The sequence below is a fragment of the Tympanuchus pallidicinctus genome, unplaced genomic scaffold (assembly GCF_026119805.1).
Source record: "Tympanuchus pallidicinctus isolate F22 unplaced genomic scaffold, pur_lepc_1.0 scaffold15, whole genome shotgun sequence".
In the NCBI taxonomy this organism is placed as follows: domain Eukaryota; kingdom Metazoa; phylum Chordata; class Aves; order Galliformes; family Phasianidae; genus Tympanuchus; species Tympanuchus pallidicinctus.
In genome coordinates this window covers 16,188,335-16,214,366 of record NW_026294669.1, presented here as the reverse complement: position 1 = coordinate 16,214,366, position 26,032 = coordinate 16,188,335, and the positions used below count along the sequence as shown (strand labels likewise).

General features: G+C 34.9%; 1 protein-coding gene across 1 annotated transcript in view; it reads left to right on the top strand.

Annotated features, from left to right (window-relative positions):
* Nucleotides 1-26,032, top strand: part of KCNH7 (potassium voltage-gated channel subfamily H member 7) — a 210,917-nt gene that overhangs the window by 118,809 nt on the left and 66,076 nt on the right. The window contains exons 3-5 of the mRNA XM_052674603.1: nt 7,365-7,520; nt 15,377-15,409; nt 22,319-22,747. Coding sequence (XP_052530563.1) covers nt 7,365-7,520; nt 15,377-15,409; nt 22,319-22,747 — 618 coding nt within the window. The remainder of the gene's footprint in view (nt 1-7,364; nt 7,521-15,376; nt 15,410-22,318; nt 22,748-26,032) is intronic.

Genomic DNA, 26,032 nt, shown 5'->3' with positions numbered 1-26,032 from the left:
GCACTTACAGACTAAGGCATCCAGAGATGTAGCCTTCAGTGCAATATGCTCAGACCTTCCATGCCTAACCGCTAAGCATCTGATAATGTATTCTGTGTGGTGCACTCAGGTGCAAGGAATCAGGCAAAATAATTGCAATTACAACAACATTCTCATTAACAAATCAGAGATGTTGCTTTTCAAAAGCAGAACTACTAGCTACATTCTTCTGGAAGAAAAAGCCTACGTAATTAAGTTTTTAGGCAAAATTTAGGGGTTAAATTACTCCAACTAACATACCAGCTTTGTAAAAAACTGTAAGAACTCATTCAGAAAGCAATTTCAGACCCAGCTTTCACCCCATCATATGTATATCAGGCTTTATCTCCAAGAAATATCAGTTTGAGAGAGCATTTAAGACTGCCTTCATTCAGCCTGTGCTCCACAGATATCCCCCCGGCAAAACTCAAACATAACTCTAAGGTGAACTAAGTAGAAAGAAAACAGCCTACATTACATTTTCTGTATCAGCTGTGGAGCTTACATAAGTCTTTACTCCTTCAAAAAATAGTTTTCAGAGTTTTTCACCCTAGGCTCTTTTTTTAGTGTCTACTTTATGAGCATTAAACATCTCTGCTAGTTTATTTTTCACTTTGTTTTTATTTCCATACCAAATATTTAATTATTCTGCGTTTTCTGTACATGTTTATATATGCTTAAATAACAAAGCACTAGGAAATAGTATTGCAATATAAAATGTATTTAGTATTGCAGTTAATGATTATAGCTCTACTAGGGTAAGCATAGAAGATCAGCAGTAATCGTGCCAATGCAGAAATGTAAGAAATGCTGAAGCAATGAATGGAATAGTATTTATCTAGCTATGGAATTACAATATAAATGCAATTTCAGGAAGAGAAAATGAGATATTTACTTAGTGATATTTACTTAGTGATCTTGTCCACAGTCTCCAAAGGGAAATGTTTTCTTGGTTTGTTAGTTTAAAAATTATTCCCTCATCTTTAAACACTGTAATTTAATATATTACAAAACCCATGTCAGACCTTTAATCAAATCCTAGCATCATCAACCATTTCAGTGATAGAATGGGTACCTATTTGATATGGAGAGGGGAGTGAAACATCAAAGAGAATAGTTCCTGTTTAATTCCTGAAATCTCACTCATCAGCCAAATATACTTTTCCTCATCTCTGCCTATCTGTCTTAAAAATAGCTATTCAATTGAAGAGAAGTGTTATATATTTCAACCTCCCATCTATTTTTAGTTGCTCTTCTGCTATAAATCTTTTTAAAGAGTCAGTTGTACAGATGCATCTGCAGTATATTCAATGAGAAGCTGGTGAATTCCCCATTCTTGCCACACAAGTAGTTCATTTTCCATCAGATGGAACTGAAAATGGTGACATAAGGACACAGATGTAAGATATAGGTAAAAGATAAGTAGGATTGTACAGCCCATTACCCAAAGTTCTGCATGGAAATATGCCAGACATTTTAGAAGTACAGGGTTGATATCAACATATTCTATTGTGAAAATGGAATCTAGAGATCCTCTACCTTACCCTTAGTTTCTTTATTCATTTTTGATTCAGTTTTGGTTCAGAAACTTGTTTTTGTGCTTCAGTCCTACCAGTTTAAATTAAAAGTAAAATAATAGCAGTAAACTATACAGGGCAGCAACAGGCATTTGCAATGCAGTCTGGTATTCCTGGAGCAGATACTCCATATGGTATACCAACACTTTTAGCCTTAGCATGAAATTTCTTCTATTTCTCCTGTGTGAAGCTAGATAACAAATGGGGGAGAAGGGAGGGAGGGAGAGGTGGTAATGAGGTAGACATAAAAGGGGGATTCTTAAGAGCAAAAGTTTTAATACAACTTAAGCGGAGCTCAGATATCTTAATAAGTCTGAATAAACAACACTGCTTGCAAAAATACAAGTTTGTAAAAACAGACAAAAGAAATGCCGTCTGATCTTTTCTTCAAGGACTTGTTACTGAACTGAGCAAGTACCAAGGTGGTATCCATCTCCAGTGATCTGATTCTACGTCACTAAGGGCTGAGCAATTTTCTCAGGGCAGCTTCAGTCATGCATCCACTCATTTTTATTACACAAACAGACAGACCAAGTAGCATAAATCTGTTAGCAAACAGTTACAACTGATACAGAAATGAATTTGCAATGCCATTTGGATCCCTTTAACATAAAATCTTGTGAAACTAGGCAAGATCTGCACATGACTAGTTCCAACTTAACACTGTAAGAATAAAGTCTCATTTCAGAAAGGAATGAAACTTTTCCAGAAAATCCACTGAAAAATAAGACTGGTGTGGTATGTTGATTTTTTTTCTGGCTTGCCTTGAGCAGAAATGGAAAGAAGTAATGTTTCAAACCCTGATTGGTCATGGTGAGCCCACACATCACAATGCACACCATCTCAATATTTGGAAAATTGGCTTTCACTTAAATTTTCTGGATTTTAAAAGTCTGAGTACTGTCCAGGACCTAAATAAACAGAGCCAGGCCCTTTAAGTTAATTACTCTATTTGGAAGTAGAGAGATACATTCTCTTGTGAGTATAGACTGACTGTGTTAGGGGAAGAGAACACCGAATTGGGGAAATTAAGGAGTTAATAGAGAGCCATGCCTTGGCTTCTTGCCCCAGAGACAAGAACTACATGAAAGATGGGCAAAACCAAGAGGTAGTCTGATCTTTCACACTAGTTCTCCCCAGGGATTATCTCCCATTTCTTTCCCAAAGAAGCACGGTAATCCCAATTATCAATGCTATGAGAAAAGGACTCAAGACTGAGGATGCAATCATGAACACATGAGAACAAAGTTCAGCTGGTTATGGTTTATTACAAGGTCTTCCTCATTTTAACAGAAGTTAGCTCTTTCTTAAGGTTAATATTGAGTTCCTACTTACTGTTACAGCAGTCAAACTCTAATAAAAGCAGAGAAGTAAAAAAATGAACCTATGAAAAAATATTTAATTACTAATAAAATAGAACTACACAGACTTTCCTGTGTTCCTCTTCATTAAAATGCCAATGAAATTAAGACTAAACTTAGTAAACAATTTAATGCCAAGTATATTTAATTGCATTTCTACTGTAGTTGACAGATGATTTTAAATTAAACTGCAAGGAATAGACTTTATGTTTGTAATTGATATGTTCAAAGCTTCCACCTCAGAGAGAAGATGATATGAGCATTTATTTTGATCACAAAATGTGAGATCATACTGTGGAAAAGGGAAGAGTGGTTATTTCCAAAATAATCTAGGTGATTATTTAATAAAAATTTAAAGAATATCCAGCCTCCTTCACCAGTCCTATCATCAAATTGTCACTTTGCAGAATTCTTATAACATTTATGTAAAATTCACCTATGTGTTTCTTTCAAATCCGTATTCAAACAGAAAACAAGACCATCTAGCTCAGGAAATATGCGCAGTATCTCTGCTTTTAATTTCTGTCTTTTTTGCCATTCCTAGTAGACAAGTTGTTGTTGGCTCTTTTTTCTGTCTGATTTATTCCTTCTTATCTTCAATTTTAAATAAACAGAAGTTACTATGGATTGTATGGCTACTACCTACTCTGGATTACACATAAATTGTAACACACAAGATTATCATAAGCCTAGCAATTGCTTACATGAGGTCAGCTCATCCGGAAATACATGTATGCACACAGAGAACATACTCAACTTTCTTTCCATAGACTTAATCAATTGTCCAGAGGAGTTCTAGGAACAAAACAAAACAAAAAAAAAAAAAACAACCTGAGAAGTCATAAATGCTTTGGCACAGAGAGCCAAATTGCTTCCAAAATACATTGGAACCATTCTCAGCTGCAATTAAGTCAGTCCTTAAATTCCCACTGAAGTGGGGGAGTCCAAGTTTTTTGGTGGTGAAATGCACTTAACTGTCACACTCATTCAGTGCAACAGAATGGTAGAGTCATCCAGCAGAGCCACAACAGATTTTCAAGAGTTCTAGCAATGCAAAACATGGGGCTTCTGCAGAATGAAGACAATCAGCTAAATGCCACAGCACCCCATCTTACAGAGATCCCTTAGCATACAAAATGGCATACGAAAACATTGTTCCCAGGAAGGTTGAATCATAACAGTTGGTTGGGATGGGTAATTTTTCTAAGTATGTCTATCACAGTTTTGTGCATGAGAATGCAGGGCCTTGTAATTTTGAATGCCTTCGCTCTTGCATTTATTGTACTGTACTCTCCTAAATGCTCATAAAATGAGCTATTATAATGTAAATAAATGACTGGTTCTATCTAGAAGATGCATTCTAACAAAAATCTGTCCTAAAATCCTCTATAGAAAATCACTGGAAAGGTAAACATTTTATGAAGCAGATAAACTGATCTGACGTGTCTGCTTTGTATTTCTTCTGTGAAACAAACCAACTTTAAGCGTTAAGTCACAAGGCATTCATAATTCACCAGAATTGCTCAGATAATGAAAGATATCCTTATATAAACCAAATATATTTTTATTTCTTAAATTTTTGTCACCAGTACATACACCTTGACAGCCATTTGTTTGTTTCATGAATATGTAACTACAGAATCACATCCACATCTTTTCTTCAGATATTGATATAGTAGAGAAAATAAAACAAGACCATATAACCAAGGAATTCAAGCTGACAAACATTCCCAGCTTTTCACTTTATCCCCTCCAATGATTCTATCAAGAGCCAAACAGGAATATTCCTGCAGAAAACTCAGAAACATAGGTGCACATTGAATCTATTAATTACAATGGCATAATTTCCATTATTATTCTGATTATATCATTAGTGTCCTGTGCCATTACACAAGAAATGCAAGTTTTAAAAACATCACTATAATCTTTCTTACTCATCTGAATTACTTCTTACTCTTGAAATACTTCAGTATAAAGAAAAAAAAAAAAAGGGTAAGATGGCAAGTGCAACAAAGTGAATGATGGAGTGCAAACACATGAAAAGATTGTTTATAAACAAGCTACTTTGTTTTTAATTTATTGCCATCAACTTCAATTACTCAACCTTTTGATTTTGCTAATAATTTCTCTGTACTCAACTGTTATATTTCCTTAGGAAAACTAAGGTTTTCCTTATTTTGCATTTCCTTCTTGAAATTTCAATAGAGATCATTGGTAAGTATATAGAAAATAATCACATCTGTACTAAAGACAAAAACCAACAGCCACTATAAGAGGTATTGTGGTTTGCTCAAGTTATGGAATTGTAATTTCAATCATTTGCACAACATGAATATTCTCTACCACTTAAAAAGTGCAAGTGCCTTGGAAAAACTTAGCCTGAAGTGCTACACCGGGCTCGCTAGCCTGCTGGCGCAACTGGTCTTCAAAGGAACAGTGCTGAATGGACTGTTTCCACTCCACGTGCCCCAAATATTCTATGTACAGCTTCAATTTTAACTCCGGGATCTTTGGAGCACGTTCTTATATTGTGGACAGTTGAACAGCTTCTGTGTCTGTTCACAGACATGCAAATCCCTAGGTCCAGTACAAAAGAAGCTTGTAAATGCTTGAGAGCAGAATTTCCTACATAAAAGAGAGCTACTGTCTTACTCAGCACTATGGGAAGCATTTCAAATTATTGTCTTTGAAAGGCAGAAAAGCTTTCAAAGAGGTGTGTAGCTCATTTGCAAAACCTAATCAACATTTCACCCACTGGAGTTCAGTGCTCTTCAAATCCAAATGCTCTCCAGCCTGGTACTAGCTCCAATCCTTTCTTTGTTGGAGGCAAAGGCGTCAGGCTGGGAGATATCTGCTTGATTTATAAAAATTGCACGTCAAAACACAAGCTGCACCAGGAATTTTTTTTTTTTTTACTTTTTTTTTTTTAAAATGCATTTTAGCTTATCTTTCCAAGTAACTAATAAATACAATTTTGACTGTTTAAACTCAGTATGTATTTTTTTTAATTGGCTGAAAACACAAGGATTTCTTCTAAATTCTCTCCAGACCCTCTGTTTAACCAGTCTATGTTGCAGTACTTGGCCTGAAGCACTTCTATTTTTAGCTCTAATGGAACAGTCTTAAATTGCCTATTTTCTGTTTACTAAAGTCATTGAGCTTGTTACCATGGAAACTGTGGCAAGTTCCACAGCTTAACTGTTTTATTAAATGGATTGAAGGCGCAGCTGCAAAACTTGAAAGGCCAGAACATCAATATTATACATAGCTTGAACTGCCATACGTTCCATACACTAAATGCAACAAACCAGAATCTAAGCTTTACTATGATTTAAATCTTTAATATCTCTCTTAGTAGAGAAAAAGCGTAACCTAGATCAGAATCTGTTTTTGTCAAACTGCACTGCCTGTCAAATTTCAGTGATTACTATATTTGAATGAATAAATTGCAAATGATGTACACTAAGCCAGTCCCCAATTATCAGGGCAAGACATTATTTTACAGTTGTGTTTGCACAAAGCATTTAGCTCATCATTGTAGCAATCTCATTAATTTTTGGAAATGCTATATTCTGTTAGTTTAAAAGGGAATTAAATAAATCTAATGACCTTGTCAAATGAATCTTCTTTTAAAAGTTACATCAAAGAATTAACAAAAAGCATTTTTTACATCTTTAATTAGGCATTTGAGAAAGAAAACTAAGAAGTAGAGATGTTATGAAATTATTCCTTTTCATTTCAAAGTAGGGTATGCCCTGTATTTATGCAAATGAGAGTATTTCTTATGCTTCAACTTGAGTATAACACTTAAACTAAATACTCCAGAAAATTATTGAAAATTGTTACATTCAGAAGATTTTCTTGTGATGGAATACAAAACTCCGCAAGATCAGACTGATAACAAATACAATTTTTAACACAAACCTAAGCAACATTATACAACCCTCCAAGGGATGAGAGTTAAAATAAGAATAGTGATATATTTACAGCCATAAATATTTAATGACTGATTCATCCTGTTGTAACAGAACCAAAAGCTCAAAGAATGCTTGACATTTAGAAGAATAGGGTTCTGCTTTCTTCAAGTGCTCTTGTTGGAACGGCGTTTGCATTGCTACTTTTGGTGCAAAACGCATCACAAGTCTGTCCACATAGCTACGTCCAGTGAATATAAAACAAAAAGTAAAACGGACATTTTAAAGAAGAGATCTTTCAGAAGAGGTAATAATCTAACAAATCATTGAAAGATATCTCCTGCTGTGAGAATGCACCTAATTATAGCGAGTTTGATGTTCAGTTGTTAAATTCAAGGAAATATCCTTCAATATCTGTTTGTGTAACTGGAATTAAAAAATAAAGTTTCCTTTGATTAATATATATATATTTTTTTTTTACCTTCCTTGTGTAGGGTCTACCTTCATCTGCAATACCCACATAATTCCAGTGAAAAATCAAGAGGGGGTAGCAATGATGTTTATTATTAACTTTGAGTACGTAACAGATGAAGAGAACATTGCATCTCCTGAGAAGTGCAACCCAATATTGCCATCCAAACTTGTAAACCGTAAGTAACACAATGAAAGTTGTCTGCTTACCTCTACTCTTAGCTGAGACAGTAATTAACTTGAGGATACTAATAACAGAGATACAGTGCAGTTCTATTGCCTGATTCATTTAGGATACAAAACTTACAAAAACAAAACAAAAATTTAGCAGGCCTGCTGTAGAGTTGGCGAGATAATCTCTCAGATCATTAGTAGTACTAACATCATTGAAATAGGATATAAAAAAAAAAATCATAAAATGGAAATATTTCACAGAAGTGCAATACCCTCACCAAAACTTCATCTGAAAAAGTGCAAAAATGCATTATAACAAAAAGTATTTAACTTTAGCATACTCAAAGCTGAATATTTCTACTTTTCTTTCCAAATAAAAAATAATTTGAAGAAGATTTGATTATCTTGGATTAGCAAATATCCCCAGAAGTTACACCAGAATTATACATCTTGATTTTAATCAAAGTGGAGTATTTTGATTGGATTAAAGGAAGCAAGTTTTTTGGGATCGGCTTTTGTTTGCATTCATTCTTGAATGAAAGAATTGTCAAAGTTTGAAAACTCCACAAAGGTCCACTTCTTACATGGTGAACAGTGTAGCTTTCTGCCCCACTATATGCAGAACGGGTGCTCTTTTGCTGACCTTCATTCACTATGCACAGCAACAGCACATGATCCATCTGCTTTGCATCTTCACACACATACCCTGCTATCACTCCCAGATCCCCAAAACACACCCTCATTTGTACAAGCTTTTAGTAAAGCACAGCATGCTCTAACAGCGAATGTTAACACTCTCCCCAGTCTGGTTGGCTCAGCAACAGCTGGAAATACCTTTTCACACTCTAATAATCTTTAATGCTGGTATGATAAAGGGACCTGGAACCTAAGTTTTCAAATCAACACTTCAGCTTTATGGAGATAGAAAGCAAAGATGGTTACAATCTGCAAGAACAGAGGGGAGAATTTTCTCATTGTAAGCACTGTGTGCTACCTTAAGTGATTCTACTAATTGTTATAATTTCACTTATATTGAGAAGATTTGTGAGAAGCAAGCCTATAGCACTGCATAACAGCATTATCAGGTTCTTCCCATTCTTCATAATCTAAACATCCTGCACTGTGTCTTCTGCACAAAATGAGTAAGGTGTCATTCAAAGCTCTATGAAACCAAAAATTACATAAATTGGCCCCAGCGTTGTGGAAATATTCACATTTTAAAAGCTTGCAGTTTACCTCTATAATTAATGGGGATTGCCTACAAAGCAGTACTATCATCAAGTCTGAGGAAAGAGCTGACTGGATCAGTTCAAATGGGCAAGAGTAATTCCAGCTACAGCTGTACAACTGTGCAAGGGCAGTGGATATAAAATTATGAAATGCTACTATTGATGAAAGCTAACAGATTGATAATAATTATTCTTAAACATCAAATGCTTTTATTAGTGTTCCTTACAATAATAATTTGAAACTCTTAAAAACCTAAAATCTTGGGGTTTTATACTTTTCCTTATTCTGTTCTTTTAAAATTGCTACATTTCTTCACAGCTTAGGAAAACAAAGTGTTTTCTGGTAACATTATGGTAAAAAGTCAGTTAAAGAATATCAGAAGAAATAATAAAACTGCATGAGAAAAGGAAAAAAATTACATGAAGTAAACCCCACTTGTATTTGTTTCTATTTCAGGATGCCATGATTTTGTGCATTTTGAATATTTTACTTCCTGGTTTAAAATAACACTTCCTGGTTTTGTAACACAGTAAGACTCTCCAGTTGGTTTGTGCTGACAAAGTAGAAGGTAAAAGACCTGATTGGGAACGAATTAAAAAAACCTTCACGTCCTGAAAAAGAGCTTCTTTCTCTGTCATCTCTGATACATCAGTATACACTTTTCAAGTGTTGTCACTTGCCATATTCTAAAGTAAAAGCCGCTAAAGAGGACATCCACACACACACACAAAAAAAAAAGCACTTAGTAAAAACACCCCTTTCTTATTTTACAGTACTTATGCCTGATATGCACTCATCTCCATGCTGAGCACACTTTAATAATACAACTAGTTGGAGATCCTTGGCCCATTCAAAACTGAAAAAGTTCAAAGTGTAAATGAAGGGAAGGAAAGGTGACTTAAACCATTTTCTGCTAGTGAGTTCAGCCAGATGCCAGAAACTGGCATGAACTACAACAGGCATGTGGCTGCTCCTACTTCCACCCAGTCAATTGTGTTGTCAGAGCAGACTGTTATGTGGGCAGGATGGCAGTACAACATGCTACACAGCCAAAAATTCTTCTCTGTAGATAGGATTCTCAAGAAAGAGGCCAACTTGAACAAAGTTTCCACAAAACCTTGAAGATATTGTGTACAGGCTAATAATGTATTTGAACTAAAAAAAAAAAAAACCCACAACCCTGAAATTCAAAAGAGACAGAGTCCATTTAGGCAATTAAAAAAGTCAAAAAAAAGATTTTCTTTTTAATCGGTCACATTCTCAGCATAAAGAAAATGCAAAAAGCAGATTCTAGAATGAAGTTTATTTTTCATCTTGTTCTAATTAGAACATGAAACAGCAGGTAAAGCAGGAGACCTGTTTTCATCAGATTACATACAAAATTGGCAGTAATGAGTACTGGTTCAGAGAGGAAAAAGACAAGAAACAAAGTTCTTAAAATTCAGCAACCAATTTGGAAAAAAAAAATAGAAATGGAATAACCAGCCACATAACAAGTGCAATGTATTTCTAACAAACAGAGACAAGCAACAGCTAATGATAAAAGAAAATATTTCAGATTGCATTAGCATCTACTACCCAGAAGAACATAGATCATGAAAGATTCCTTTCCAGAGTTCCTTAGACTGAGTTTTCTCATATTAGAATATCTTTTCAACATAAATGAAAATAAAAATTTCTGAGTCAGGTTGCAAAAGAAAAGTATTAAAATGTGAACAGGAAACAAAAACAGTTATTTTCCTAATAAAAAAAAATCTCACACTATCAATTTTTGTCTAGTTGGTTTATTATGAGTTTATCAAGTGTAAGCAAAAACCTCTTTATTCTAGAAGCAGCTACCTTGTCAGATGCAGCCAGCTGTTTTGAATGAGACAACCTACAATGGGGCTCCCTAAGACTGAAGGCAAATATTTCAAAGAAAAAAAGAGCTTTTCATGCCATACACACAGTGCAGTTTGTTTTTGAAGGTTTGTACACAGAAAGACTAGAACCTGTAAATGTCCAGTGAACAAATGGCTAATACAGCCAGGTTCTGGTTCACCATCGTACCTGGCAGATTACAGTAATAGATTTAAGAAAAAGGGCACTAAATTTCCAGGAGTCTGAAGACCGCACCTGAGTATAAATAATTTTATTTCTAGTCTGGTACTCAAGAGCTCCTGTCTCAGATGCAGTAAAAGCCTGAATAGGCAGTAATGTGAAAAGTAAAGATATTGGCTTCACAAAGGCTTTAAAAAAAATTCTTTCAGCTGATCCTTTATTCGTCCTTGCAAGAATTTATTATTTTTCTGTGGTAGTCTGACTAATGCTCCTGTAATGAAATAGCTAAATTATGAATAATCCTAGCATGCAGCAAACCTGTAAATGATTACTGAATTCCAGCTAATGACTTTCCACTCTTCTGTTACATTGTTTCTGTGCTTTACCACAATTCTATTTTTCAAGGTTAGTCACTCCACTAGCAAATGAAAAAAGACTTTGTTCACATATAAGTTTCCTTTAGGGAAAAAAAAAAAAAAAAAAAAGTCAGATCTCAATGTTTAAACTTCTAAAAACTTAATTTAATGCCTTATCCATCCAATCTCTATATTCAGAGAAGTTCGGAAATTTCTTCTGTAGACATAATTGGGAACATACCTTTCCAATAAGGATGTTTTTGTACAGTGTGCTATTAAAGTGAGACAAAGTGATTTCTGCTATAGATGTCTATTTATTATCCAGTAGCTCTAAATTCTGTCTCATTTACAGATACGAGAATTCTATTCATTCTTATTCATGGTTTTTAACAACCTTGTTTGCTTTTTATGTTGCCTTTTCTTAGGTCATGTAAATGTTTTATAATTACAGAAATTAAATTCCGTAAGCAAAATTTAAGTATTTTTACTTCATCCCACTTCACTATATTTGTGAAGTGTTTGAAGGTATAAACACCTACTTTTTAAATACTATTTACTATATTAAGTGTTAAGATCAAAAGTTTTGAGCTGCATAAACCCTACAGGATTGTTTGTACAAAACCAGCTAGTTCTTACGGGTTATTCTCTGCCACAAGTGGTAAGTTAACATTTGCCTGAAATTCACTGTGATCATAAAAACTGAATCCCAGAAGTATTGGTCATAAATTCACAGAAATCAATACATTCGCCTAAGTTACATAAAATGTTCAACTCCAGCTGAAATAACAAAGTAGGATATTTAGCAAAACATTCCTAGAAAGAGAACTTGTCCCTTTTAGACTCACTGTTTAAACAAAAAAACTGTAGGTATTCTACAATAAATACATTTTATCCTAGTATAGCAGAAAATCCTTTTTACTAGTCTGCCAGACTACTGGTAATATCTGCTAACTGAAATGGTCCTGACATAAGAATTCCTGTAAGTTATGTCTACAGACTTCAATAAACCATTTTTCAAGTAAGTACTGAAATAATTTTTGAGTTTAAATATTGCTTTTAAATCATCTAATGTAAGTGTCCGATTTTATTCCCAAACCTGTCAAACATTCCAGATTGTCACATTCATCTACTCAATGAGTCGGATGAGGAATTTTCAGGTTTAAGGGACCAGTAGCATAAATTAACTCCCGGCATCTGACTCTGCTCTCCACAGCTGTGAAATATTTTGTGCCTGTAATGCTAGTCTGATAATTGCAAGAGATCAAAATCTGTCATGACAAGGATTGGACAGAAAGTCTTCCCACTCACAGAAATTCAGAGCTCTGACGACTGAATTCTATATGAAGAACGTAGTTACAATTTTTCTACTCAGAATAGACTCGTTGTGGGACTGTAACATACAAATATGCACTAAAAGAAAAAAGCTGCTTAGGACTGCGGTTCCAAGTTTTTTCATTTTCTGCCCTACAGCACAATGTTTTGGTGGCTTTTTTTTTTTTTTTTTTCTTTTAAATGACCTATATGTGATTTCTCTAACATCTTTACTCTGGTCCATACTAAAGCAAAGCTCCCAGTAATACGTAGACTGAAGAAGCTAATCAGATGAGATAATGTCATCACGAACTCTGTTCATTTAAGTCCCAAACATTTTTACTAGCTTGGAGAACCAAGCTATAAATTAATATTGATTCCCCAATACATTGTTCATTATCTCATGGGAGAAAGTTCAGAAAGTTATTTGATTAAGCACATAATCTCATTTGGTCAAAGATAGTTATTTGGGGATTGCTTTATTTCTGCCTTATTTTATCACTTCAAAAATCTATAAGCCTATTAAATACACCCCAGAATAATTTTTCTTTCTGTTATGCAAATGAGAGGATCTGCTACATATTTTCTTATACGAAATTGAAACAAAAAACACTATTAGTACTAATTAATAAAACTTTTCAAAAAGAAAACTCTAAAAGGTGCTTATCCTTGACAAAGTTTGGCTTTATACTGATCCTAACAATGGAATTACAACACAGAAAGAATGCTGACTACATTCACTGAAGTTAAATAAAGCAAGCACAACTGAAATTCAAATCATATCTTTAAAGTCAAAGAATGAACTCAAAAGTCAGACTTTCTTTTCCTGTCATGCAGAGCGCTTTGCTGTATGAGTAAGCATAACAGTATAGTAAGAGATAAGCATACATTTTTTCTAAACTTTTTTTGGACAATAAATTTATCATGAAACCCTGTATGTTCTTTGATGCATAGGCACTTGCCACACCAAACATCACATGTAACAGCAGTACTAAACTCCTGACCTTACCCAAAATGAACTGAGGAGTTTGTCCAGGGTCTTATTTTTAGCTGCAACACCAAAAAGCAAATTCATCCCAAGTGAGAGCTAATCAAGAAAAATTGTGACCAGAAAAACAAAAGTTTCTAACTAGTCAGCCAAAAGGATAGCTCTGGCAACTCCACTATCACATATATAATTTGCCTGCAAATTACAGTGAACGTTAGGTGACGTGAGGCAGTGTGGAACTCTTTGCAAAGGAATAAAGCCAGACAACAATCAGCAGTAAAGCTGACAGAAGTACCTTTGGTATTTTCTCTTCAGAGTACTCCAAAACACCTGATCAACAGTACACACTTTAAAATAAATGAATCATTTTAATCTTCTTTTACAGGCAGAAAAATACTAGCGTGGTGGCTAAATTTCCTTTACTCATGGTGGTTATTTCCGGGACTCAGACTAGAAAGGAAGCTTTGCTAGATTTTAGCCCCTGTAATTAACTGTTTGTATTACAGCCTCTCCCAGCTAGAATCACAGCCCTATTGTGCTATATCTTGTATAAACAGTCAACAATAGAAGGCAATCTCTGCTTAAAGAGGTTGCAAACTAAACAGAGGGAATGACACAGCTTTCAGTAGCTTTCAGTGGAGATGACTCGTGCAGACAGGATGATAGAAAAAGGAACAGAAACTGACAGTAAATAGGCTGTGCGGAGTCCCTGCAAAATTTCCTCTTGCTATTTAAACAGATAAGTAATAAGTACGAGAAGTGAGCATGAACAAGATTTTTGACTTAGGAGGTCTCCTCCAGTGATATATTTTGATTCATTTTTTTCTTCGTTGTTATTTTAAGCAGATCTACCTATTCATTCTTTTCATGGCATTTAAAAGAGGTGTATACTGTGAGGAAACTGGAAGGCCAGAATAATGATTTTACAAAGTCATCTCAGGTTATAATACATACCCTCAAGAAAGTATAAAGGCACTCAGTTTTGCATCATTCTCTAATAAAATAATTAAGACATTTCTGTATTATACATAATTAGAATTGGCATAGAGAACTTTATACATTTGTGCACTAAGTTAAATTAAATTAGACATTAATCTCAAAGAGTGAGAAATTAAAATCAGAGTATCTCAGACTTAAGATGACTCTACTAGATAGAGAATATTTAAATGGATTTGACAATCTCTCAGATGGACAGGAGATTTTAAGTTAAGCAAACAAACTATAAACAAAAACATGGAACTTCACCACCATAGTGCCTTATTTCTCATGTGTAGAGTCCTATCATAGATGCTGGACCATTTTAAGGAGCATAACACTTGGGCAAGCTGGGCATTTCAAAGACATGAAAGCAATTGGCAGAGTCATGAGACATGTAGTCAGAGCAGTTCTTCCTATGGAGAAGTGAAATATGCAAGCCCTTCAAGGAATCTGAAACTTCTGAGGTCATATCCTGAACAAGAGTTGTCAAAAAAGCCTATTCTCCCTGAAGAGAGTGAATTATTCAACTTCTCAGCAACTTTCTTCCAAACAAAAATTGGCATTTCCTAGCAAAGCAATGCTCACTAAGAAATTAGATGTTCTGTTTCACTAGAAGTAGCATATTAGCATGGATACAGCCACTTCAGTTCCCTGTCTGTGTTAGCAAACCATAAAGCTTAGCAATTGGAAATACACTGATCTATGTTACAAAACTGAGTAATTATCCAAGTTCTTCTTAATGGAATAGTTTCTAAATTTTTCAAATAAAAAAAGATAATGTACTTTTAGATCAATTCTTCTGCAGATTATCTATATTGAAAGTTAATTCAGTCTACTGAGTTTGCTTGTAAAAATGTGCAAAATTTGATATTCAACCCTCTTAATAGTCTGTTTATATTCTGAAAACTTTTCTTTTTAAGCTAAAGCTTTTTGTAAATCTAGTTTAATTGTATTTCAGATGGTAACAACCTTTCGAGAGGCTCTTCTTCAGGTAAATCCATCTTCTAAAATTCTATCTACTAATGCCCTGTTATTGCTTTGTTCTGTTTCTACTATTTCAGTACCTCATTACATTTTACATAACTCTACAAGAACATAAGTCAAAATATGGCTTTTGCCTCCACTTTCTGAATACTTATTTCTGCAAAACTATAGATATAACAACTGAACTATTAAATTTAGTATAATTATATGAGATATAAAATTCAAATGTAGCAATACTTCTCAGGTTATTATTGCTAGAAGTTCTTATATGAAGAATATAAAGTTTAATGCATGAAAGGAAACACATTGTGGTATTTAGTAGTGATATATAAATTTGCTATTAAAACATAAGAAGTACCTCAGGCATCCTGTCTCAGACAAAAACAACATTAAGTACTCTGTGAAGTCTGGTAACTGAGATGTAGGGTTGAGTTCCTTAAGAACTTGATTTAATGCATGAAATGAATTATTTCTCCTATCTATCAGAACCACCATAGTCTCAGCAAGATAGCGTAATACTATGCTAAATGAATAATTAATGTTCATATAATATAATATATATTAATATTTATTGATAGTTGCTTTATTTCACGACAGTTATGTTTTTCTTCCTTTTCACTTTTACCCAATAAATAAAGCCACAAAAACTAAAATGAAAGACTCACATTTGTTTTCATAAAAGTTAAGCAATTATAAGCACATCATAATGAATAAAAGGTAATTATATCTCTATCAACAAATGAGAAGACAGATAGACAGTTAACATCTTTGGACATGAACTTCATAGTATATAACCATTCTTCCTTTTCAGAGAGACCATGAACACACCTACATTCCCTAGTCAGCCAGATACAGCATATCCCTACGTGTAGCCAAAAATTTTATCCCCTGCACATCTTATAGCTTGAAAAGCTATGTTTTGTTAGAACAACTCATAGGTATACTTGTAAACAGGAAGATCTTGTATCATATTAATCAACACTACTTTTTAGGATAAATACAGCCTGAAGCAAGCAAATGTGCTATCACCATCAAAAGACAAAATAACTTCCACTCACAGAGGAACATAAAAATGACTGCTGATATTGAGAGTTCAAATGCAAGCTTAAGTTTTAGCAAAAAAAAAAAAAAAAAAAAAAAAAAAAAGAAATGCCAAAATTAAAGTAGATTACACCAGAGGATTCAAAGTGTCTGCAGTAGCTGAGAATTATAAATTTAAGCTTCTAAAGTTAATAATTGGATATGCTTTCCTTTTCTGACTAAGAAAAAAAAGAGACCCAGTCAATGAAGATTATTTAATGAGCTGAATAAAAAATGATCCACTGATGTATTCTTCTCTACATCTGGGGGAAAAAAAAACACACTATAATTGGCTTCTGCTGTAATTCTGTCCTTAGGCTTGCTGAGCCCAGACTGACAGCAGCATCATGTGCCTCAGCATTTCCACAGATTACATTCAAGTATGTGCTGCTACTTAAGATTGCCAATGTTCAGGAACTCCATTTCTCAAGAGCAGTTGATTCTGTTGCAACAGTTACTTGATTACATTTCCAAACCTTTGAGCTGAAATTCAGTAATTGCTCACGTACATATTGCTGATAACCTATATCCTGAAAGTTCCTTCATACTAGTCACTCAGCTATCAAAAAATCTTTCAAGATGGAGGTGACTGCTCCCTTTGCGAAAGTAATTTTGTTCACTGTTTCGAGTAGATTCTGAACAAAAGTATAGTAGAATTAACTCCTACTCTGGAGGACAGTCTATCAGAGCCAACTTACCACTCTTGTCAAGGAAGTCTCCCTCTGTTAAGAACAGGCTGATCTTCCACAGATATGTATGTTGTATTCTTTAGTCTTATGTACTGGACATGTAATTAGGTCTACACTGTAACCAGAGCAATCATATAATGTGATAAATCAATCCCAGACCTGATTGTCAATACCTTACCATAGTTACATTTTGATCCTGAACACAAGTGGCTCATTTTAGTTTGGGCCTTTAGCCTAGGACAAACAACATCATACCAGGAAACAGTTCTAAGAGTTTCTACACCTCACTTGGTTTATCTTGTGCAAACTTTTTATGCATTGAGCTCCTTTACTTTGTTTTGGGAAAGTCTAAATCTTTGTTCATGGGGCAGGGAATTTGCAATTCATGACTGAAGTTTGTAAAAGTTTTTAGAACAAGTTTCTTTGCCTTTTCTTTTTTTCTGCCATGAAATTCTCCGAGACATTTCTTAGTCTTTAAAAATGGTACACCTTCACTTAATACCATTAAGTTTTCCATTAATTCCATTAATACCATTAATTTCCCTTTACCAATTGGAAATTAATATTTTCAAATGTTGAAATCAACAATTTCAACTGTTGTGGTAAAGCAAGGTTATCATTTTTTCTTGTTTTCCTACTTTTTTTTTTTTTCCCCACAGAACTATTATTAATCAACATGTTATCTTTCAACTTGAAACCTTCATTTCTCTTTAGTTCTTCAATGCAAAACAGTGAAAATTTTAAAAGGGAAGTAATTTTGAACAGTTTTTTTCTTTACATATTGAGAACAAAAACACCTTTCCAAATATACATTAGAGGTAGAAAGCCAGATAGCTTTTAATAAAACACACAAGCATTGCTTTAATATATTAAGCTCACCTTATGTGTCTTCAATGGAATCAGATATTTCAGGATATTTTGTATATACTTTCATTCAATGCCATTTTTAAGGTCTGAGGTAATAGATTTTTTTGTATGTTCTATCTAGGGCGGTGAAGTTCCCTATTTCTCTAAGAACTTCAAAGTCCACACTAATCAAGCTATGACAGACCAAACTATAAAAAATTTTACCTTAAAAATATCGATGACACTTATATTTTAGGTTCCATGAATTCTAAATATCTTCCATCCTTTGGTCTCCCAAAATACGAGACAGAACAAAAGAGTCTTTCAGAAGACAAAAAAGTTTATTTGGGACTTTGCAGATAACTATGCCTGCCTACAGTTTAGAAGCGTCCTCTCTAACTGGAAGTATATTTCTGGACTGGGTTCTATTGTTTAGAAACTTTAGAAAAGGTTAGCTGAGCTAGCACGGAGAATAAATACAACTAACTTATTACATCAGTTGCAAATTAGTTATTTAGTAAAGCAAGATTTGAAAGGAAAAGGTGGAATCTAAGCCTGGAACTGTGGCCCTGACTTAACTGCTTTTAACAAGCCACAGTTATACAAACTGATTCAGCATTAAGAAGAATTTGGCAATCTGCTTTTCACCTTCAATAAAACATAAGGATTTTCCATGTAACATCATTTGTATATTCATAACAGAAATCATTATATCTCAAAAAACTTTCAGTATTACAGAACAAGATAAATCTCCTCAGACATGATATCTACAGTGCTGGCATTGTCCACTTCTGAACAAAAGATTTCATCCCATATGCACTATGCCAGGAAGCCTCCATTGAGACTGCTGGACAGTACTGGGACATTAGGCTTGGGGCCATGAATTTTGTTTCATGCCAACTTGTATTACTACTGGGCTAAGCAATGAAGTGTGATGTAAATTAGATAAATTCTGAAGGGGCTTTCTGATAGTTTTAGCCACAGTACTACAGGAGAACAACTGAATGTTCAACACATATAGCTCATTATCCCTAACCTGAATAGTATTCCCCAAAGGATATTCAAGTTAAAACTAAAAGCCCTCTCCTTTTTAAGATCATCTATTACAGTTTATAGAAGAATAGGGAAAAGTTACTCATTTAAGTTTTTAATTTCATGCCCAAGAATCTCAGCAAGAAGCAGCATTCTCACAGCAGATTCTTTCTAGCTCAGCTGCAGTTAGACAGCTGAATCAGTAATGCAGTATAACATGGTCATATTAACCTGGTGAAGCAGAAAAGACCATCTGCACCACCATGAATGTAACTAGATCAGAGTGCCAGCAAAAAAAAAAAAAACAAACCAATCCTTTAACAGCAGCTAAAGCCATAAAATCTTATGAATGATATTTTTAAGATTAATGTAATTGATTAAAGAAGTTACAGTATTTGTTTTACCTTTTATACAATAAGCTTCCAAGATCAAGATCTTTTCCAACTCATTTATATGCACATTCAAAATAATAAAATATTTTTAATATACTTCAATGATTTCAACTGTTAAAAATTTAAGTATATTTAGTAAATCAGAAGAAATATGCATGCTCCTGAGGTCCATACCACCAAATATCAATGTGTAGATTGAAAATTGGCACCTCTACGTGCTGTCAATGAACTCGCTATCTACTGCACTGCTGTGTTAGTATATTCATTAGAGTAATAGATTTAATATTAAACATTTGGAATAAAGTAGGTGGGGTTTTTTTGTTGTTTTTTTTTTTCTCCCAGAAGATTCCTCACTGAAGTCATGAAACAGAAGGAGGGAAATTGTTACATAGAATCACATTTTAATATAGGGAAAGAAAGGTCAAAATGAATGACCAGATTTCTTAAGATGTAATCAGCAGAGACACACAGAGTCCTGTTAAATTCATTTTCAATTCTTTGGAGAATGAAGGTTAGAGTTTGCTGATGTCATAAAATTAATTAGAATATGATGTGAGATTTGCAGACATCCCATACCGAATTACTGAAAGGCCAGTGATAAAACAGTGAATTATAGATTTTTATATCTGTAAGAAAAGTCACTCTGCTAACCTCTAAGAACGGGAGTGGCTCATACTACTGCCAAAAGTTACTATATTAGAAATGAAAAGGAGCTAAGAGTAAGGGTGATCAGAGGTACACAAAAATTTTAATATAGCTTAGTTATATCTGCATTCATCAAGGAGATCAAAAGAGATACATAAGGAAACTAGCACCTTTGACAACTTGCTTGCTGTAAAACTATTGCAAGAAGTGGTTCTTGCACTGTTTTACATAAATTATGAGAATGTTTGACATAGCATACTTTCCAGAGCAAAGTACAATTCTGTATCAAAAGCACTGAGACAAATTCATGGAAGAAAGTTCCATCAAACATCAATGATCTGAGCTCAAAACAATCTGTGGATCAAAAGAAATTTCTAAACTGCCAACATCCAGGAATTGAATAAATAAACTAGAAGAAATACAACAACTGAGTTGTCCCTAAATTCCTTCTCCACTCATCCACGTTCAGGAACTATCAGAGGTCCTACACTACAAATCCTATCTCCTCAGTGGCCTTCAGTATAGCAACTTTAGGCTTTATACAACTTTTCCTTTAAGAGTCAGACACTCTAATTCATTCAAAATTCAAGTTAAATTCAGTAATATATATAGCACACTCTAAAACGTTAAATGACTGAGCTGTGATCAAATGTGTTGTATTAACTTATGTACAAGCATCAGCTAATTATTATCTCAAAACATTTCAGTAAGAAGTGAAAAATCTCAGTGCCAAATATTAACGAATATTAGCTAGCTTCAAAGAGAGGTAAAACTAACTGAATAGAATGAAATCTTATCTCAACAGAATTTCTTATCCTAATAAGTAGGAACAGCAAGACATTTTGTGATGGTCTCTGAGAAAGCATACTCATAGTGGAAAACACATTGCAGAATAAGTAAAAAGAAACAATTAGTTAAGTTCATGTTTGTGAAATGACATCTGATCCATTCAGTTATTTTATTTTGTTACTGTTACTTTATAATTTCTTCCATATTTTGCTGTGTCTTCTGTGCATTAGAAGTCCTAATACCATCTGAATTATATTACGCAGTTTTCAAGTATTCGCTGCCTGGATTTGTTGTTTGTTTGTTTTATGGGAACAATCTGAGAAAACTTTACATTTCTTGCTCTATGTTTTTTCAATTTATAGCATTTTACTTGAATTTTACAATTGCTCTCAGCTACAGCTATTTCTTACTGCCACAAATTTTGTTCACTTTACATGCATTCAGCATAGCCTACTGCACAATCAATAAGCATACAGACACGTAAAATCAACTGGTGTTCAGTGTTTTAGCCTAAGTAAGATTATTGCAACAGGAAGATAATAAATGGAAAATGCTTACCGATGTTGTAGGCTTGCAATGTTCTCCACAGTTAGTTATCTCTAGGAAAAGATCCTTCCTTAGTGGCAGTCAGCACTTAAATGGGATCTAGGAAAGGTGGAGCCAGGCTCCACCCCTTCCAGTAGCACAGGTGAATTACTTCCACCTGTGCTCCGTGGCTGACTCATTGCTTGCCTCAGGTGGTCAATCAGAAGTTCAGACAATGATTCAGCAGTTCCCATACACCTACCACATCATTTAATGTACCAAGCCCAACTAAGCCTACATCTACAAAAACGCGCAAAAGATGCATGTACTGTATGGATGCAACAGAGGGTTGGAAGCCACATCATTCAAAATAAATGCTTCATTTAAATATAAAAATATAGCTGTTGAAAACAATAATAGCAATACTAATGCTCGATTGATTTTTCAGAAGGGTTAGCTCTGTTAAGTTTGTAGCCAATGAATCAATAAATCAGTATCACAGTTTTAAGCACAAGGAATTCCACTAATAATAAGATCCATAAATACCTGTTTCAGGATACATCCACAAAGCAAAGTAATCCAGTGCATATATAGCCTTATACAAATACACAGATTTAAGCCAGAAAGAACCATCAGAATAGATCATCTTATTTGTTATAAAGCAGACCATAGAATCAACACTTATTCTTTTTCTGAGCTCATTAGCTTAGATTTGACTGAAATATGAAGTCCTCTGGAATTTAACAAACCTCCACAACATTTACATATCCCAATGCAAATCACTATTAAGAATAGGTTAATTACTTATAGCTGTTATTATGCCATCTCAATTTGTGTAAAAAAAAATTAGCAGATTTTCATGACAAGAACCTAACACAATCTTTTCTTTCTTGTTGTTTTTAATATATTTACATGTAGGCAAACTTTTTGGGTTCCGGTTACCTGGATTGAGACTTTTAACATATAGAAAACAGTCCTTACCACAAGAGGATCCCGATGCAGTGATAATCGACTCATCTAAGCACAGCGATGACTCAGTGGCTCTGAAGCACTTTAAATCACCTACAAAAGAAAGTTGTAGCCCTTCAGAAGTGGATGACACAAAAGCACTGATTCAACCAAGTAAATGTTCGCCTTTGGTTAATATATCGGGACCTCTCGATCATTCATCACCTAAACAGCAATGGGACAGACTTCACCCTGACACGATACCGACAAGCAATCCACTAACCCATTCCAGATCAAAGGAAAGCATTTGTAGCATACGGAGAGCATCTTCAGTGCATGACATAGAAGGATTTAACATCCACGCGAAGAACATTTTTAGGGACCGTCATGCAAGTGAAGGTATGGTAGAAAAATCAGTCAGTATTCTGTCTTTCATTAAGAGAGATTTTTACGATTTTTTTGCAGTAATTATCAATTTGTAAGCAAAACTACACATTCTCATCTATAGACATCCAAAATCACAATAAAAATATTAAGGGAGAAAATAAGCCAGTTTTGGGGTTTTTTTGTTTTTTACTCTGAATACTGCTTTTAATGTCTAAGCAGACCAGTGAAATCATGGAGCTGCTCTTAGACCACCATCTGCCTTCTGTACAGGAAAACAGCAAAATTAGTCCCAGCATCTGCAAAACTAATATTTGTACTAGGGGAGGAAAAAAAAAAAGATTCAGACAATAAGCCAGAACTGCATACACAGTTCTGTCCCATTAGAGATATTGTGTGCGAGACACACAGTATGTCCCCATATTGTGTGTCTCGCACACAGTATCTCTAATGGCATGGAATCCTACTTCAGAGACAGAACAGTTTATTTTTAAAAAATCTCTTATGCATATTATATATTCACTAACCAAAACTAATGCTTTTTCTTACACATTGGAGAATAATCTCCTCAGTAACTCCAGTGAAAAGCTTGATGGAATGTCTAGTGAAATACATGAAATTTATATTAAGCAGCTCAACTATGGCAAAGTACCCCATGCAAAGTCATGGAGTACAACCCATAGTTTCTTCGTGTTGAAGAAGAAATGATGAGAAATTTAAGAAACAGAGGTTTCAAAACTCTGTGAATAGAAAAGTACTTTGTAACTGACTTCCACAGAAAACTGCTAAATATACAATGCTTTTGTAGATACTAATGACTTGTGCAATTTTTATTCAAGCTCAATGGCAAGTAATGTATGTGGAATATTTTAAGAATTCAGAAACATGTGAACCTGTATTCACTCTTTCATAGCATAAGAAAATGAGTCTCGTTTTCCATGATTGCTCATTCTTCTCCTGTCATTCACTGACTCCAAGAGTAAAACTCACTTAAGTTCTCCTGCCTTTTGGAAGGTGTGCAGCAGTGTTTCTGCTTCCGTACACCTCCTAAAATGTAAGTCTGAGTGCTCCACCCTCACTCAGACCAATTCCTACAATAGCGGAAGTGATTATTCCTTATGCTACACCTGTATTAAATATAATAGAGAAATGCTTTTTCTTTTAATCATTTTTTTGCTTCTTTTTTACTCTAGTTTTTTCAGCATAAGCGAACTTGAAAATTCAATTAAGGCTATTCCAAACTGTGCCATTTTGGTATATTTCATTTTCACATTCAAGCCAAGATTTCAAGATCAGGGTCTGGAGCCAAAGACACCAATGTTTACACATGTCTTTTGGAGTGCTACAGATGCTTCATTTTGTTTTTAACTTTCCCAAATCTAAACCAGCGTTTCAAATAAAACACATTTAAATATATATGTTTTGTCAATTCCTATTTTCAGAACTTATTACGATTAAAGCACTTCACAGATAGTTCTCAAAATGTGTAAAAATTAAGTTCTATTACTAAGTTTTATTGTTTATAATGGTATAAAGTTCATGCAGTAATAGCCATACAATTTAATATTGGCTGCATGGAAGAGCAAAAGATTTCAAGCTCCCTTTCACTGAGTAGTATTTTTCAAGTTTTAGATACTATGAACAAGTGATTTTACTATAAGAAGCAGATAATACATTCAAATTCCTCTGACATCTTACACCCTTACAGTGTAAACAGATAAAACAATGTCATCCAATTTTACTTTGCATACAAAACAGTAGAGAGTCTGTCCCTCTATTTAGGTTATATATACACATTCTACAAAAAGTACAGCAGAAGAGAGGATAGTTCTCAGTGTCCCATTAGAATTATCAACCACACTTGATGCCATCTTCTCTCAGTTATGTTTGAATTCGGCATCTTATGCTGAAAAGATATTTAAATTTTACTAGAAAGCCCCACACGCCTTAACCTTAAGCTGCAAAACCCCACCGATGTTTTAAGATGATCTACATAAGTCAGGTGTAATGCAATGGAAAGCACAACAACAACAGCAGAGCAGCAAGGTCCTAGTCCACAGCATGTGAGGACTTGCTCAAGTGCAACAGCCGTGGGCACAGACATAAAGGAAAGAAGATGCTTACCTTCAGAAATCCTCAGGTACACAGGGAACTCAAGAGATGCCCTTGCCTTCACTGCCAACCCTTAAATGAGGTGTGGGAAGGGATGGATCCCGGCTTCACTCCTTCTGGTCACTCAGTACATTGCACGTGCCTGAACTCCCTTGGATTGGCCCTGCCTTCCCACCGGGTTCTCCATCACTGTTTCAAGCCCTGACTTAGCATTTCTGCTACTTTACACAACCAAGATTCAGCCTAAATCCTCTTCTTTGAACTACAGATTTTGAGCAGAAGCTGTAGAAACTACTGAAGAATGTAAAACCCTAATTACTTACAGCACATAAAAATAAACTCCAGTCCTTACGTGGTATAGCACCAATCAAACACTAAAAGGTATTACATTAAAAATGACAACTTAGGATTGTAAATTCATTTGGGCATACTCAGTTGAATTCCATCCTGTAGTTACCTGTTTGACAGCAAAAACAGCAGCACAGGAACTGTATTCCAACAAACTGCAGCCAAATTCTTCTCATCTGAAGCATCAGCAAACCAGATTTTGCAGGCAGGTACACCAGTACGTTAGGAATTTTACTGTTTTCAGAAAGGGTCCTCAGCCATTCCTGCAGCCTTCAAACTTTTTTGAGAGCTTGATCTATAGAGCAGGTAACAGGAGCTGGCGGCGCACAGGAACACAGCTGTTCCCGCCAAATTCAGGGCCCTTACACACTTTCCGAGCCCCTGCAGCCAGGCAGGGTGAGCTGTACAAAGGGAGGACAACCTAGGGCTTGTATACATCCCTAAGAAGGTAAGATAGTAACTATTCACGTGTGACTTCTTTAAATAATTAAACAGATTAATCTCAGGTGAAGGTTCAGGGATGAAAGTGCCTGTGAGGAGCAGGTGTACCTCATGAAGATAACTTCTCCACTATTACTTTCCACAAAGGTACCAACCAGTGTGCTGGGAAAAGGTTTAAGGCTCATCTTTCTCCTCAGCATTTCTCAGTATTTAGTGAGAATTGGCACTGCTCACCTTGCTGCTGCGTTAAAAGCAGTTCTGGGAGACCTAACTCCTCCTGGGAGGACTGTAAGGTGTAGGTACCTGTGAGACCACCCACGCAGCCCCTGCTGCTGGCCTGGGCTGCTCGCAGCGGTGGGTGCCTCAGTCTGGCTTAATTGCTTTTGACTAGTTGCTGTC